The 16,356-nt window shown below is 38.3% G+C and overlaps 1 protein-coding gene across 13 annotated transcripts in view; it reads right to left on the bottom strand.

The window, feature by feature from the left end:
• The window catches only part of CADPS (calcium dependent secretion activator), a 483,060-nt gene that overhangs the window by 30,724 nt on the left and 435,980 nt on the right, over positions 1–16,356 (bottom strand). For all 13 annotated transcript variants that reach the window (XM_073009971.1, XM_073009972.1, XM_073009975.1 and 10 more), the window contains one exon: positions 9,187–9,294. In XM_073009971.1, coding sequence (XP_072866072.1) covers positions 9,187–9,294 — 108 coding nt within the window. The remainder of the gene's footprint in view (positions 1–9,186; positions 9,295–16,356) is intronic.

Here is a 16,356-nt window from a genome sequence, read left to right as displayed (position 1 = left end):
TCTACAACAAAGAATTATCTGACTCAAACTGTCAGTGGTACCAAGGACGAAAAATTTTGCTTTAGAAGTATTTTTGAAACTGAGTATCGTAATCTTATTTGTGTGTAGTAGAATCATTTTATCTGCTACCACTGAAATTTCTGAAAGAAAAAACAGGAAATATCAGACTGCATCACATAAATACCGTTTTATAAACTTTTGTTTCGTGTGTGTGTACATACAATCTGGGTTTCGATGTAAAATTTGTTTCTTATTGTGAGTTGGGGCAAATAAGTTTGAAGTAATTGATCTTGCCCACTATTTGTCAAACTTTTACATGCATTTGAATCAAAGAGACTCTTGTTAAAATGCAAGAGTCTGATTCATTTGGTCTGGGGTTAGGGCAAACTTCCAGATGATGCTGATGCTGAGGGCCTGTGGATCACACTTTGAATAACAAGAACCTATGCAAAATTTAAATTCATTCATTAAAATAATTAGAGCAGTAACTATGTATCTCGGTATTGATTGTGAAATCTTTTGATACCCTATCTGGAGCCCAGCAGGGGAGAGAAATAGTTACTTGTTTAATAAATGAGAAGTATTTGAGGATTTAGCACAGCTCGTCTCCTGAAATGCAATGTGATAATATTTGTTCCACAAAATGTGCTTTGGCTACTCTGTGTGTTTGTGTGTGTGTGTGTGTGTGTGTGCGCGCGCGCGCGTGCGTGTATGTGTGCACACGCATACTTGCACATGTGTACTGTGTTTGAGTCTGTCGCTTACTGCTTCCATGCCATAAGTCTGCCATAAGAAAAAAAAAAACCCTGTTCTAAGACACAGAAGTGTTGTGTGGGTCATGTTAACAAGAATACTGTGACCTTAACGTAACAGAGCAATCAGCTTGGCTTCTTAGAATGATTAATGGAACATTCTCCTCTGGAAAGGAAAACAAATTAACTGTCTTCACCAAATGTCTTCTGGAACACAGAAAGCTGTTCTGATAAAGACACTTAGCAAAACTCTTCATTGCCTACAAGCTCCAGAGAAAATTCAAGACTGGCTTTTTATAAGGTTTGCCCAAAAGCAAAAGAGATCTATTTCTATGAATGGCTTTGGAAGGAAATAGCTAGATTTGAAAACCACTTGAAGATATGCTACAGAAATGTAAATCTGTGAGGATACCAACAAAAAACTCCTCAGTTTCTTTTGGATAGTAATAACCCATTTAACATGATTAATCCAAATCTGTTAATGCCCCTTATCTTTTTTGTATGCAGGATTGCTGAAAGCTCAAATTACCCCGGCATGCAGTGAAGCATTCCCAAGTCCATGCGGAATGGAATGTGTTTCTATACCTAAGACTCCAAAAGCAAAGGAATTAATTGTTGTCATTTACTTGTTATTGTGAAGCCCATGGAGAAGAGGGGATTGACATTTGAATAGTATTCACTGCAATAGCGCATCAGAAAAGCACCAAAACACTCTGTTCATCTCCTCTCATCTAATAGAAGAGGAATTATCAAATCTGTTAAAAGCAGATTTGGACGGTGGGAGGTAGAGAAAGCATGAAGACACTGGGAATTTGAGTGGCACTGGAGGGCATAAGTCATGAAAATGAACTTGGATTGTTTTATAATTTTAGCTTGGAAGTATCCTGAGGTTCACTTCCAAGAATCCAAACAGAGCTTAGATTGGGACTGAATACACGGTTTTCCTCTGCCAAGGAAACTTAACTCCCTAATAAGATATATATCTTAACAAATACATATACATACATACACACCATATTTTAAAATATATATCTTATATACAGATACCCGTTATGTAACAATATTTAGTAGGTAATGTTACCAATCAAGGTGAGTGATGGGCTTCTCATTTCCCCCCAACTTGCCTCCAGTTTCTGTGTTCTTTTTGGGAAATGACACTCTGCAGCTATAATGCATGGCCTAGGGCATGACTTAACTGCCAGAGTTCACTTTGGGGCTCAAAAATAGGTGAAAGAATCAACTGTCTCTTCTTCCTCTAACTGCCTTTCCCAGTTCATTTGGATTAGCTTTCCGGTTTCAACATACATCATCTCACAGATTCTAAGGGATGTCCTAGCAGCCTGGCAGACATGCGCTTTAGCTTCATAATTGAGGATAGAGATGAGGTCACAGTTCAATTAAAATTTGATCTAAAGAGTATGGAAAAGCTCAGCTTCAGACTGATTGGGAGGGCTTAATTTCAGATTGATAACCTCAGGGAAAATCCCAGGAGAATTAACAAAGAAACCTTCCCAATAGTATGGGTATGTGTGTGTCAAAGTCACCAGTCTAATACTTCAAAGCAGTTACAGTGACACAAGAAATGCTGGACTGTGACCCTCTGATTTACCCACCCAGCTCAGATAGCTGTGCCTTACTCCAGTAAATAAAATCTCTGTACATCTTCACATGGCCACCTTGTACTCTGGCCTCTGTGAGTTTCTTACAGTTTAGCCCCCCACTCAATCTTTTTTTTTTTTTTTTTTAAACTAGCTTCGGAACTTTTCCTTACATACAGAGAACAGCTTAAAAAAAAAAAAAAAAACCCTGGTTGAATTCTGCTAAGTTACTAATTATGTTTAAAAGAACTACTTGGTTGAATTCAGCTTGATTTTTTTTTTTTTCTCAGCAAATCAGTTCTATGTTTAGATAGTAATAAACTCCTCCAGTCTGCAGAACAATTGGCACGGCAGTCCCTATAACAAGTCAAGATCATGAAAAAAGGGCCAGTGCTAGTTCAAAATAAATTTAAGGGGCATCACAACCTTACCCTGCATCAAATCCTGGTTTGCACAAACCAGCTATAAAGAATATTTTGGGGACAAGTGGGGAATTTTGAATACAGTGTATTAGAGGAACATTTACTGGCATGGGAAATAGTGATCATTAACTTTAAAAAGCAATTTTTTTGCTTACTCATTTTAGAAAAAAAGTACATAGTATATACATAACTATATAGAAAAAGATTTTTAAAAACCCACAGATAATAATCTGTGGGTGCTGGGAACACAACATTTTAATCTTCTTATTTTTTTGGTTAGCTATATTTTCTAAATGTCTACAATATACATATACAGCATCTTAATAGTAAAAGGTATTAATTACTCCCTCCCTCCCTCTGCCCCCACCTCCCAAAACCCTGAAGTTCTGAAGGTTAATTCTGATTTATTTGGCAATGCAGTGTAGTTTTGTTGAGGGGGTAGAGCTAGGTTATTTCAAAATCACTTGAAAGAACAAGTAGTTCTATGAGATGGTAAGGATGATGGTGATAAAAGACTCATTGAATTTTTAACTATGTCTATGTACGCTCATTACATCATTTTGTCCTCGCAAAAACTCTAAGAAGCCAGTTTCTTGACAGATGGGGAAATTGAGGCTCAGGGAGGTGAAATAACTGACCCCAGGTTAGAAAGCTCGAAAGGGGCAAAACCAAGTTTCCTCCTTCAGTCTGTCTTACTTCAAAGCCCCACTCCTGACCATCACTATTTAGCCTGTTTCAGAAAGATGTTTTACCAAAAGTGAAAAAGGTACCAGGCTGCTCTACATCAAGCAATTCTAAGCAAGCTTGGGGTTAATGTCTTAAAGTGATGGGGAGACTCTTATAGCGCTTTAACATGAATATGAAGCTTTGCTTAACAAGGAAAAAAAGAGGGCTGGGAAAAGCATTTCCATTTTGATGATGCTGATGATAGTGATGATGATGATGGTGGTGGTGGCTAACACTTACCAATGCTTCCTCAGAGCTCAACGCTGCAGATGCATATGGCATTTCACCCTCATAATAACTCCACGATTATCATCCCTGTTATATAGATGAATCAGCTGAGGCTCTTAGAGATTAAATGCCTTGTTCAAGGTCACCCAGCTAGTAAGGATCAGGTCTGAAGGTTCCAGAGGCAGGGCCCATGATCACTGCACAGTAAGTCCCATTCAGGGCACTCAAGTCTGCTTATTGCTTAGAGAGGAGATAACTCACTGTCTCAGTGTCTAGAATGCCATATGCCTTGATTTTCTTTAATCAGCCCCTTAGAAGTGCAACTTATTGTATTAGTGAATCCTATGTACCTCTCCCCACTTCATATTTTTGGAAGTGGTTTCCCTTACCTGGACAGTTGGTGATATACCTTGCAGATATAGTGTCATGCTCTCCTTGTAGCCTATTATTCGGTACTTTCATCCTCCAGCAGTATGATTCCTACTTTGATTGATATATGTTCACAGGTATGGTGCTTGAGTAATTTAACAAAGTTGTTAAAATAAGATTATCTGTGGTTTCATATATAAATATAGCAAATATATTTTAATAGGCAAAGGTTTCATGTTTCAAATTACCCTTTTCAAGGGAAACAGTCATACTCAATTATTGTTCTGCCACATAAACTGGACAAATACACGATTTGAAAATGGAACAGCAAATTAAAATCCGTGCGAGGCAAAGAATACCAAGCAGCAGCCCCTTCCGAAGCTGACCACACTGCCTGATTAAGTTCTTATGAGGCGGTTTGGTAAGAGGCCCTTTCCTGATCTGATAACTGCCACGGAGAAGCCAAATGCAGAGTCAATCTGCAAATACTTAATCCTCCAGAAGGCAGATTAAGTGTATAATTGACCTATATAATCCATGTATCATCTCCAGTCAAATGTTCCCTGGGCCTGGTTCACAACGACACGGGGCCTGAAGAAAGCCAGCGCGGATGCGGCATTACCACCAATGTGGATTCCATCCAAGTTCGAGATGGCTTTTTAATCACTCATCTCTGAGCCTGTGAGGTTTAAGCAGATGAATTCACCCTAAGCACATCTCTTTTAATCCCGATTTTCTTCTCAGTCTGTGTCTTCAAGAAGTACAAGGAGGAAAGAAAATTAATTTTTTTTAGACCTTGAAATCTTAGGTGCTTCTCTTGATGATCTGATCTCTAATTTCAAAAAGCATGTTTTTATTTTGGGGAAGATGTTGCATTAATCACTAGAGAAGGAGGGAAAAGCCATCTGCATGATTTATGGACACTCCAACTTTAAATCACTGTCTTCAAGTTATTTCTTGAGCTTGTGCTTTCCTCTGTAGCTGCTGCTTTAGGAATATGGATATTATTTCATATCCATGTTTTATATTTTCTTTGAATGTCAGTAATAATTTTCAAGAAGGCTAAGCTTCCACTTGAGTCTCATAGCAGTATGATCTTCTTTTAAAAATTCAGCATCTTTAATATATTTGAATTCATTGTTTTTATGTATATTGGAATATTCTCTTGCTTTAAATCTCAGAATGTTTTGTTTCAAAATGTTATAAACTGTTATTTTGTAGCAACTGAAAACCATATACAATTATACTTCATTTTTTAATGAAAAAATTATAAAAACGCAGACAAAAGATGTACAGCTGCACATCTGAAATATTATGGGAAATGGTTTGCCGATTCTTTTCTGATCAGCACTTTGTCTTGGATTGGTTAGTTTTTTTCTTAGGTGTGTTATCAAGAAAGTCATTAGTATTTTATAGAAAGACTAGGTAAACCAATTATATTAACAGACAAAGAAATCTTAACTGCAAAAGCAACCCAGTTAGGTAACATTAGGTCCAAATGTATTTCTCCAACAAACCTAAAGAATGCTTGGTTAAAAAAAAAAAAATCGGTGAAGATGAATTTGGAAAGTCTGTTCTTAAGTTACGTAATAAAATAGATAAAAATGCAGAACATCAAATATAGAGTCCCAAATGCTATGCCGATAATCTCCCACAAGCACCCACTTCCAGCCAAAAGTACAATGACGTGGCAAAGAGAAAACTAGCTCAGAGAGCACTGGGTAGGGGCCTAGTTAAAGCAGAAAATGCACCGTTAAATGACCAGCTATTAATCCAAATATTCTCAAATACAAACACACACTAAAACCATCCAGCCTTTTCTACAACGGCACACTCAGAAGGGCAAAAACAGGAACAATACCAAATAGCAACAACTTAAAGGACTTATCAGGTAAATAAAACTGAGACTTGAAACACAGTTAAAAACACAACAGGAACTCTTAGAACATGCCTCTGAATGACAGATGCCAGCAGGAACTAAAAACCAGAGAATGACACAACAATCAGAATCAACAACCCCCAAACAGCAAACAATCTCGGAGATATATGTTTTTTTCTTCATTCAAAATGTTAATTTGCTATTATTCATTTTTGCCATTTATCAAAATGCAACGATTTGGAAGAAAAATCTCACAGATCAACAAGTCTTTCTCACTAGGTTTCTGCCAATTGTTTAGAAACTTGCCCCAGGACCACTATGATTAAGCAATGGGATTTAAATAATAAGTTCATTTGCAGCAAGAAATTTAGAGTGGCAGCTTTCACAGACCCTTCTGCCTTGATATTCCTATTCCCTTGTTTAGTTTGGTGGACACACGAGTTTTGCAGAGCATATATACAAAGAAATAAACACCATGCTTGAGGAAACAGAAGCCGAAAATAATCAAACATGTTGGTAATCTGATGTTTTGCTGCTAGATTATAGAAAAACAGTAAGTACTGAATTAAATTACTGAGGCTGCATGGTAATGAAGCTTTTTGAGAAGCTCTGGGTTGTTAAAATGACAAATGTTTTAAATCCATGACAGATTCAATAACTTTTTTTGCACTACATCAGTTAGGTTGCCTAGCACCAATATTCTGTAAATTAGGAGATCAGGTTATTTAGAAAGTAAGAAAGTAAATGGCAAAGAAACTTGTTATAGCTAAATAAGCTCCTGAAATTTTTTTTTTTTTTTTTCCCATGGGGCCGGGAGTGATATGCAGTGAATGACTGTGACAGTTAAACCTTTACAATCAAATATACTCAGGACGGTATAACTAAGACTGTGTTGGGAAAACCAAATTGGGACAACATCAGACTAAATTGTAGGGGTTTCCACAATGTTACTGATGCTATTTTATGCTGGTCAGTGGAATTCAACAAGGGATTGGAGGTACTTGTGAATTTTTGAATGTCGCTAACTATAACTTGCTTTTGGAAAATAAATATGCTCAGTAATATTTCTTTTCACTATTAATTTACATTAAAGGCTGGAAGGCTTGAATTTTGCCTGTGGTCTTCAACAGTCAGGCAAGTCCAGTTTTACCATCTGTACTAGCCAAGGCTGTACCTTTACTTTTTAAATGAAGATTTGGTTGCACTTTCCTTTAAGAGCCACAAAAGAGATAATTTGCCTTGCTGCCTTCAGCAAGGCTACCTTGCTTGTACTTCTAATTTTAAAAAAAGAAAGTCAAGGGTGGATTATTTGTCAATGAAGTGACAAGCTAAACTGCAGATTAAACATCAAATTCAGTACTAGATTTAAGTTTTAGAGAACATAAGGTTATTGGTTATTTACACACACTCACACAGTAACACACACACACACACACACACACACACGGGCCACATAAAACTGAGAATCGGAAGATACTGATCAAAGGAAAAAAAAGGCAACCTAGGCATTGAAAAGAACAACCCACAGGCTTCTTGAAAATTTGTGGTTTGAAATTTAATTCAATGGAGATGGGCAGAGTGTCCACACTCCTAACTGCAGACCCGAGGGTCCTGCCTGTCTCTGTTTTCAATGCCTATTGGATGGTGATTGTGCCCCAGACATTCTAGGCTCAGTACTTTCATATAAGGCATGCATGCAGAGAAGGGGGAGGACCCGCTGGTGAGCTTTATGCATGTATGAGGCATTCTCAGTGGATGTGGGTCATGCTAGAAGATGTACACAGGAAGATTATTTGATTCTAATTCATGCCACTTGATATAATGTGATAAAACATTTGACATGAGAGATAAGTTCCATTTTTATCTGAGAGAGGACGGGTGGGAATTAAAAAGTAAGAAGGGTTTTATTGAGGAAAGGTGATGCAGGGGAAAGAGAGGTATCAAGCACAGAAAGGGGATGATTGGAAAAGAAAAAAAAAAAAAGAAAGGAGCCTTTCAACACACGAGGAAAGCAAATGAGCTGGAAGACAAAGCATATAAAAGTCAGAAGCCGCAGAATCAGAAAACGGTGCCAACAATGAGCTCACTTAGCTGTGGAACAAAAACACACACACATACACACACACACAAACTCAATATAAATTGCTGAACACAATCACAGAAAAAAAAAAATAGAAACACGGATTCCATAGTAGACCAAAACATTAATGTTCGCATTGGCACTAAAAATATGGAAACCTGGACAGGAGGAGCTCACGTTTCACAAGACAGAAGTAGGCTGCACACTCAGAGCCACAGGGAGACAAGAACATCAGCTTCCATGCACTCTGGCCGGGTCTATACTGGCAAATTCAGTGGAAACCCGAGACGAAATATCGGGCTAAATTAGGTAGCCCCATCTGCTTTGGCCTGAAAGAGACAGGCAATTTGAGACGGAAGCAGATTTCTTTTTTTTTTTTTTTTTTTTTCCTTTTTGCCTCAGTGGCTTGCTTTGCGTGCAGATGCAGTCCCAGTGGAAATAAGATTGCTCAAAAATTATTAACCCTTGGTAATCTGCATTTTCTGAATTTTGATCTGGGTCCACAGCCCAATGTACTCATTCTTTGTATACCTGCTTCTAGTAAATTTTCAGCTGGGTGGGTGGGCAGCGGGCACCGTGGTTTAAAGCTGCAACTGACTGAGCAACTGTAATGTAAGTGTTTGCCGAAACCCAGGGTAAGGATTTCGAGTCTTCCAGGAACGAAATTATCTTTGAAGTGATAACGATGTGACGTTTACTGCACATCTGCATGCCACAGCTGGTGTCAGGGAGGCGCCACCCCCAGGAGAGGGAATTGGTCTCAGCCTCCCTGATAAGAACATCTCCCTAAAGTGGGGCCAGATTGCAAGGAGGAAAACCATGACCAAGAAAGGTCTTTGCCAGTTAGAGAAAGCTGCCTCGCAAGCTTCGTGCAGGAATGAGCCTGCTTGCCGAGAGGCTGTGTGCCGTCCTACGTATCACACAGATTGGGACTGAGACACTGCCACACCAGAGTGGGTTCAGAACAGACACAAGACAGATAAGAGCCTAAGGCAGAGGGAGAGGAGAAGATTTAGTCTGAATCAGAACCAATCCATTTTCTCAAAATGTGACTTATCCTCCTGTCGCTTATTTTGTCACATTTTGGAGGGTCTCCTCCTTGGTTTTCAAGGAGGAGAAGGCATTTACTTACATCAAATAACCTTTCTATGTACATCTCCTCATTGACCTTATCACGCAGGACATCCTGAGAATGGCGGACGAAAGTCACGTAGGCGTCGGCCACGTCCATCCCAGGTTTCTGTAAAGAAACAGGAAAACATGAAAATGAATTTTCAGACAGCCACTCTTCCCTGTTTACCATTCACTTTTACCCTCTACTTGCCCTCACACACTCTGAGATGCTTCTGCTGGATCACCTTTGTAGGCATGGAATTGCTGTCCACAGCCTGGGCTGCTAGGAATTGATATTAGAACTGCTTCCTCTTTCCAGAAATCAAGCCTGGCTAAGAAGGGCATTGAGCTTGTAGGATTTTGTAAATATTTTTCTATGATTAATTCTTTCCTGGCAAATTTATCTAATGGATAAATCTTTACTGCATAACTCAGAGATGTTCTCTGACTTTGCCTTGGATTGAACCACCATTAAAGAATACCCAAACATACTGTTTTCCACCGTCCTTAATATATTATCAGAAGGGTGATGGAACTTCCCATTCCTTTTTCCTCTTTTAAAAACTTGAGAAAGCACTAAGTAAAAAAAAAATGTATTTCAATCTATACCCCTTCCTACTCAAGTCTCATTTTGTGTGTGTGTGTGTGTGTATAGTTTAACCTGAGTGGATATAGTATTTGCTCATTAATTAGTTCACTCAGAGGAGACACTAAACAATTTGTCTTTGCTTCCAGTGCAGCCTTAAAGTCTAAGGATTAAAAAGAAGAAGAAGAAAAGAAAAGAAAAGGCAGGGTAAGGAGGAGAGGATTTGATTTTTAAATAAATAAGATTTTCAGGAAAGGTAAGCAGGTGGTTCATCCTGCAGTTAGGAAGTGATTTATTGTAGGGAAGTAAAAAATAAATAAATAAATAAATAAAAAAAGATAGAAAGAAACTCAGAAAGCACACTGCTTGAGATGTCACAATCAAAGTTATCTCCAAAGAAACCTATTAAAACACTGTAATATAGGTCATTAGGAGAGTGGCCACAAACCCCTCAAATTTCCACAGTAGATATATATGTTTGCTAATAACTAAAAAGATTAGTTTTCATTACTGTGATTTACCTTAGATCACAAAGTATCATTTCTCTACTAGACGTGACTGTCAGGCACTGTAAATTGAAGTTAGTTAACACTTCTGTGTAATTTCCAGGGTGAAAATGAGGAAGGTTTAGAAACAGTAGGACTGTATTTTTGTTTCCTGATACAAAGCAAACAATTATCAAGCAAAGGGCCAATGCTTGGCCCCTGGGATGCTAGTAACATTTCTTAACACCTGCTGAAACAATGACAAGGTATTAATTTGAAAAACAATGAGGACAACCCAAAGCCACAGTAGTCAAGTGTTACACTTTCAAGCAATTTTCAGCGAATGGATTGAGCAGGTTCCATGATGGTCCTATAACTGTTGCAGTTTTATTATACAAAACAATAGAGGTTCTCCAATGAGATGTAAGCGATAGCTATCAGTTCTAAGCAGGCACCTCTCTCCTTCTCTCCTTTTGGCAACTGCGCATCAAAGGCCATTCTCAGTAGGGATGGGGATCTCTACCTGGGGGACTTGAGAAACTCATTATTATTGTTTCCATTTCTCCCCTGGTGATACTTGTGGCGATATGGCCTTCTCCTGGGCACATGCAGCCATCTTAGAGCTAAGGTGCAAAGTCAAATGCCGCAGATCTATCAGTAACCCAAAATGTTAGAAGAAACAGTTATCTACAGTGATGTGTATTTGCACCATTCCTTCTCTTTTCACAAAGTTTCACCGTCTTCCAAGGGGCATTTCATTCAAGTTTTAAAAACTCTGATATTTTAAAAAATCAGTGTGGTCCATCTTACCCAGGTAGTTAAGAAATCCCATGATTTGCTCTCTTATGACTCTTTCTTTTTCTTAACAGCACTTACCAATAGCTGATATTGCATTATATACTATTTGTTTGTCTGTTGCCTGTCTTATCCCACTAAAACATAAGCTCTATGAACACAGGAACTTTGGCCTATTTTCTATTGTATCCCCAGCATACAACATGGTACCTAACACATAGTTGGTGCCCAGTAAATATTTGCTGAATGGGCAAATTCAAGAATGAATGAGAAAATCCTTTCTCCACCTCCTTTTTCAAGCTCTTCAGTCATACTGCATGGAATTTTACTGGATCTCCCACAAACTGGAATTTGTGCATATCATTTAAACTTTTCTGTAAAATAAGAGTTAAAAAAAACTTCTCTGGGCCTTAATTATGCGATCTATAAAAATGGGATTACTAACAGCTCCCCTACTTACCTCTAAGGACTGTTATGGTCATCAGTTAGAATAGTATATGTAAAAATGTTTTGAAAGCCATATATTGTAATGCAAACATGAATTACTATGATTTTTCCCCCATAATATTATACCATTCCACAGCCTTACCTACCTTTAGAATCTACTCTAGAACCAAGAAGAAAAGGGGGCCTCAGAGGAGCTAACGTCAAAATAAAAATGATAAAAATCTCAGCACAAAATATGTGTAGTTTCCTCATAACAGAGTCCTCAAGCTCCCACTCCCATCCAATTCCAACAAGTTTGGTTTCCATTCCTTGATGGAGCAGAAATAGGGAAGAGGAGGGATTGTTTGAAAAAACTGCAGATAAGAGAGAGCTATCATTTTTCCTTATGCCTGACCGTGAGGGAGGAGGCTGCCCAGCTGCAACACCAGACATGTAGACTCACCAACCGCTGGGGTTTGGGACTATCGAGGGCAGAGGCAAGCCTCCCCTATATCTTGGGAGGCCCTACAGGGAAGCGGGTCACTATGCAGCCACTGGGGAAAGACACGGTCACAATAGTGATCCTGGGTCATTGAGAAAAGATTATAGTCAGTACCCTGTTTAAAAAGGCAGGAAGGATGTATAACGCATTTTAAGTAGATTTCCAATCAAAACAATTAAAATAAAAACTGTTCACAAACAAGCTAACCCCCTCATTATAGCTGGAAAATATACTTGACCAGACAGCTGATACTATTAAATTGTGCTTTTGTATCATAGTGCTACCTGCACACAGTGGGACAAACTTTTAGGTGTTTTTTAAATATCTCATAATGACATTGTATATTTTAAATGTGGCTTGGATAGACTGATAGGATATGACATAGATTTTAGAAAACCTTTAAACAAATATCTGTATAGTTAACTGCATCCATGTGCGGAAGACATAATTTGCGAATAAGCTACTCTGTGGCTCAGGAAAAGAAGAACATTTTAATCTGAACTTGCCCCTACCAGAATACTTCTGAGCTTGAGAAAAATGAGCTCAAATTTTCAGCATCCTAAGTCAGCCCTAATTATGAATGCAAATCTCCTACATATACCAATGGGTCAAAAACTATATCTAAGACAAAGACATATGCTTTGGGGATTATGCAATGTTTTAAGTGACTGGTACTAGCACTTCCCTCCAGTAGTGTGGATAGTTAAGAGACAAATCTCAAAGGTGACTAACTGCTGGTGCCCACATGGAACTAAACCACTAAGTGTTCTAACAAAAACCTCACAGGGAAATATAGGTGAACTCAGAGACTTCAGAGGTAGAAATTAGTTGAGAAATGATTTTATCGGAAGGTTCTTAAGCCTGATTGCAAATCTGAAGGACCTGGGGAGCTTTAAAAATACTGATGTCTGGGCCCTGACCCCCAAAGATGCCGTTTCCATTTCGTCTGGCAAGCAACCTGGGCATTAGTGCTTGCAAAAGCTCCCTAGGTGTTTCCAATATGTAGCCAAGGTCAAGAATCACTGATTTAGTCCATTGGTTTCCAAACTTGTACTACGTATCAGAATCATGTGAAGAACTTAATGGAAGGCAATATCCAGGCTCCACCCCAGAATGACCGCATCAGAATCTCTGGAGGTGAGGGCCTGGGACTCTCTATTAATAAAACAGAAACAATTATATGTCTATTAAAAAATAATAAAATAATAATAAAAGCTAAATAAGTTAATTAATAAAAACCAAACCAAAAAAACTTTTTTTTGCTAAGTATTACTGCTGCACATTCTGGTTTGGGGACTGCTGACTTAATAGGTAATAGTTAGTTTTATGCTGGTAAACTGGCTCTTCTTTTTTTTTTTTTTTTGAGATGGAGTTTCGCTCTTGTCGCCCAGACTGGAGTGCAATGGCACCATCTTGGCTCACTGCAACCTCCGCCTCCCAGGTTCAAGCGATTCTCCTGCCTCAGCCTCTCCAGAGGAGGTAGCTGGGATTACAGGCGCATGCCACCACATCTGGCTAATATTTTGTATTTTTAGTAGAGGCGGAGTTTCACCATGTTGACCAGGCTGGTCTCAAACTCTTGACATCAGGTGATCCACCCACCTCGGCCTCCCAAAGTGCTGGTATTTTAGGCGTGAGCCACTTTGCCCAGAAAAACCAACAACAAAACAAAAAACCCTGATTTGTAGTGCTTGCCAGTTTGCATGGTGTAAATACTCCCATCAATACTAATTGTGAGCTACCAATGTGCTCTCATTGAAGACAAAGTTGGAGAGAGATGCACATAATTGACTCTTGGGAGCCAGTGCTAGCTACTCTACCACACCCCTGGAAGTGCAGGCTTTATGGTCCAACTGACAGCACCTGATCTTCACACTCCGCTTACTCACCAGGTGACCTTGGATATGCTAATTAACCTCTTTGTGCCTGAGATTCCTCAGCTATAAAACAGAATGATAATATTAACCCCCTCCTAGGATTGATTTCAGAAGCAAATGATTACTATTATCTACCATATATAAACAATGTACATATAGAATATATGTGTATTATGTACTATTGTTTTCTATAAAATTATTTACTAAAAGGTTTATTGTAATATTATTAGCTATTAAAGTATATGTTAATCAACTTAAAGTTTAGCTTTGTCCCAAGTCATTAATAGCTGGAAAAAAAATACTTTTTCTAATATGCACTAAAATAATTACCACTATCCAAATCAAGGTGTTTGTTTATACACTAACTGAAATTATCTTGCAGTATGGCAGAATTTTTAAGGGCATTGGCTTAAATTTCAGCTCTTCCACTAACCCGATGTGGGGTCCTGAGCAAAATAACTTCTCTGTGCTTTAGTTTCCTCATATTCCTCATATTTAAAGCGAGGTTATTGTGAAGATAAAATGTAAACTGTCCTAGTGAGTGCTTTATCAAGCTTGGTTGTAGGAGCAGTAATAGTAGTAATTATATTTTGTATCACCAGTGGTAAATGTACCACATTTTGGAACATGCTGCATCAACTACTTCTGCCCTCCAGAGTGTGAAAACTCTACTAATTCAATTTGCTTCTTCATAGCCTAATGATATGGTTGGGCTGTATCCCCACCCAAATCTCATCTTGAATTGTGGTTCCTATAATCCCCAAGTGTCGTGGGAGGGACCCAGTGGGAGGTAATTGAATCATGGGGGTGGTTACCTCCAGCCTGTTCTTGTGATAGTGAGTGAGTTGTCAGGAGATCTCTTGGTTTTATAAGTGACTTTTTCCCTTTCACTCATTCTTCTTACCTCTGCTGTCATGTGAAGAAAGACGTGTCTGCTTCCCCTTCTGCCATGATTGTAAGTTTCCTGAGGCCTCCCCAGCCATGCTGAACTGTGAGTGAATTAAACCTCTTTCCCTTATAAATTATCCAGTCTCTGGTATGTCTTCATAGTAGCATGAAAATGGACTAATACACCTAATAAGTCTTCTAATTTAGCATAATTAATCCATAAACACTTAATGAGTAGAGATCAGGGCACCCTGCATTTTGATATGGAGTCCATTTACTGCCCTCCCATCTTTATAATAAATCTGAACCTAGCTTGTAGGAATTATTAGATTGAACCATATGAAATGGCTGATATTTGACTTCTTTGACCTCACCAATATGCCAATTTCATGTGATTCAATCTAACATAACCTGATGTTAGTACCAATGACTGGATCAAGTTTCTTTAGGTGTTTGGGCCTTGTCTATAAGACACCTGTTCAAACCTGCCTGAGGATACCCCCTCTGCTCTGGATCCTACAGAGAACAGACCACAACTACCAAATCTTTGGGTCGAAAGCCTAGAATTTCAATTTCTATCACTGTTGAAGATCAGTGGAGCCCAAGGCTGATGTCTGCAAATTCATCCCCCATCCACCTATATGCAATAGAGTGTGGACATCACACTACCACCACCACATGTGTCCTTCTCCTGGACTGAAGTTCCTAATAAGTGCCAGGTATGGTGCTGGACGTTCTATGTATGTTGTGTCATTTAATTTGCACAGCAAACCCATGACTTAGGTATTATTGTCATCTCCATTTTAAACATGGAGAAACAGGGCCAGAAAATTTAAGTAGTTAGTTCCCTGTGAAGGGAAAGTTTATACTTTGGGGGCTTGAGAAAGTAAATTACTTAACTTCTCTCCCTGCTGCAGTTATGTGAGCTTTTGCCATTCTCCATTATAAGAACTGTCTACCTGAAGGAGTCTGAGGTTTGTTGATGGGAATATTATATAAATTCAAAGCATAATTATTGATTGTACATTCTTTCATTAAACAAACAAAATATATACTAACACTAAATTCACTCCAATTTTCTATTTTGTCTTCCTTTGAGAAATAAGCCAATAAACCATTACACACTTAGCTTCCTGGGGAAATGAATTTAAATGTTAATATAAATCCTTTTAGAAAAAAACAAATTTTAACAAATAAGTATTTGAACAAGGAGGGTACTTAACCACGTTCAGAATGAGAAATGCTTAGTACAAGACCCTTGGTGGTTGTTGAGATAAGCTCTCTAAATTTAATATTTTATAATAGACTCACACCTCTTTTGTTAGAAATGGAGAAACAAAATCATTTTCTTTTTCGCTTTATTGGAATATATTAAAATCTCTCCAATTTTATCTTGCTAATAGGCAGGGCAAAGTCTGTCTATGAATGTATCCTGATTTACCACAGGTAATCCCACACTTTAGCATTCATGTGTTGTACTTAACCTCAATTTAAATGTAAATTTTGGGCAACTTTGAGTGCTTTATCTGTGAACTTTGAGAGCTCTCTTCATTAATGAGGCCTGTACTAATTATAAGCAGTTTTGTGAGGTTTCCTTAAAACAATTGCAAAATTGACCCCAAAATGAACA

The sequence above is a fragment of the Chlorocebus sabaeus genome, chromosome 22, assembly GCF_047675955.1.
Source record: "Chlorocebus sabaeus isolate Y175 chromosome 22, mChlSab1.0.hap1, whole genome shotgun sequence".
Classification (NCBI taxonomy): domain Eukaryota; kingdom Metazoa; phylum Chordata; class Mammalia; order Primates; family Cercopithecidae; genus Chlorocebus; species Chlorocebus sabaeus.
Note: the sequence above shows the minus strand (reverse complement) of the source record. Positions and strands in the feature narration are given on the sequence as shown.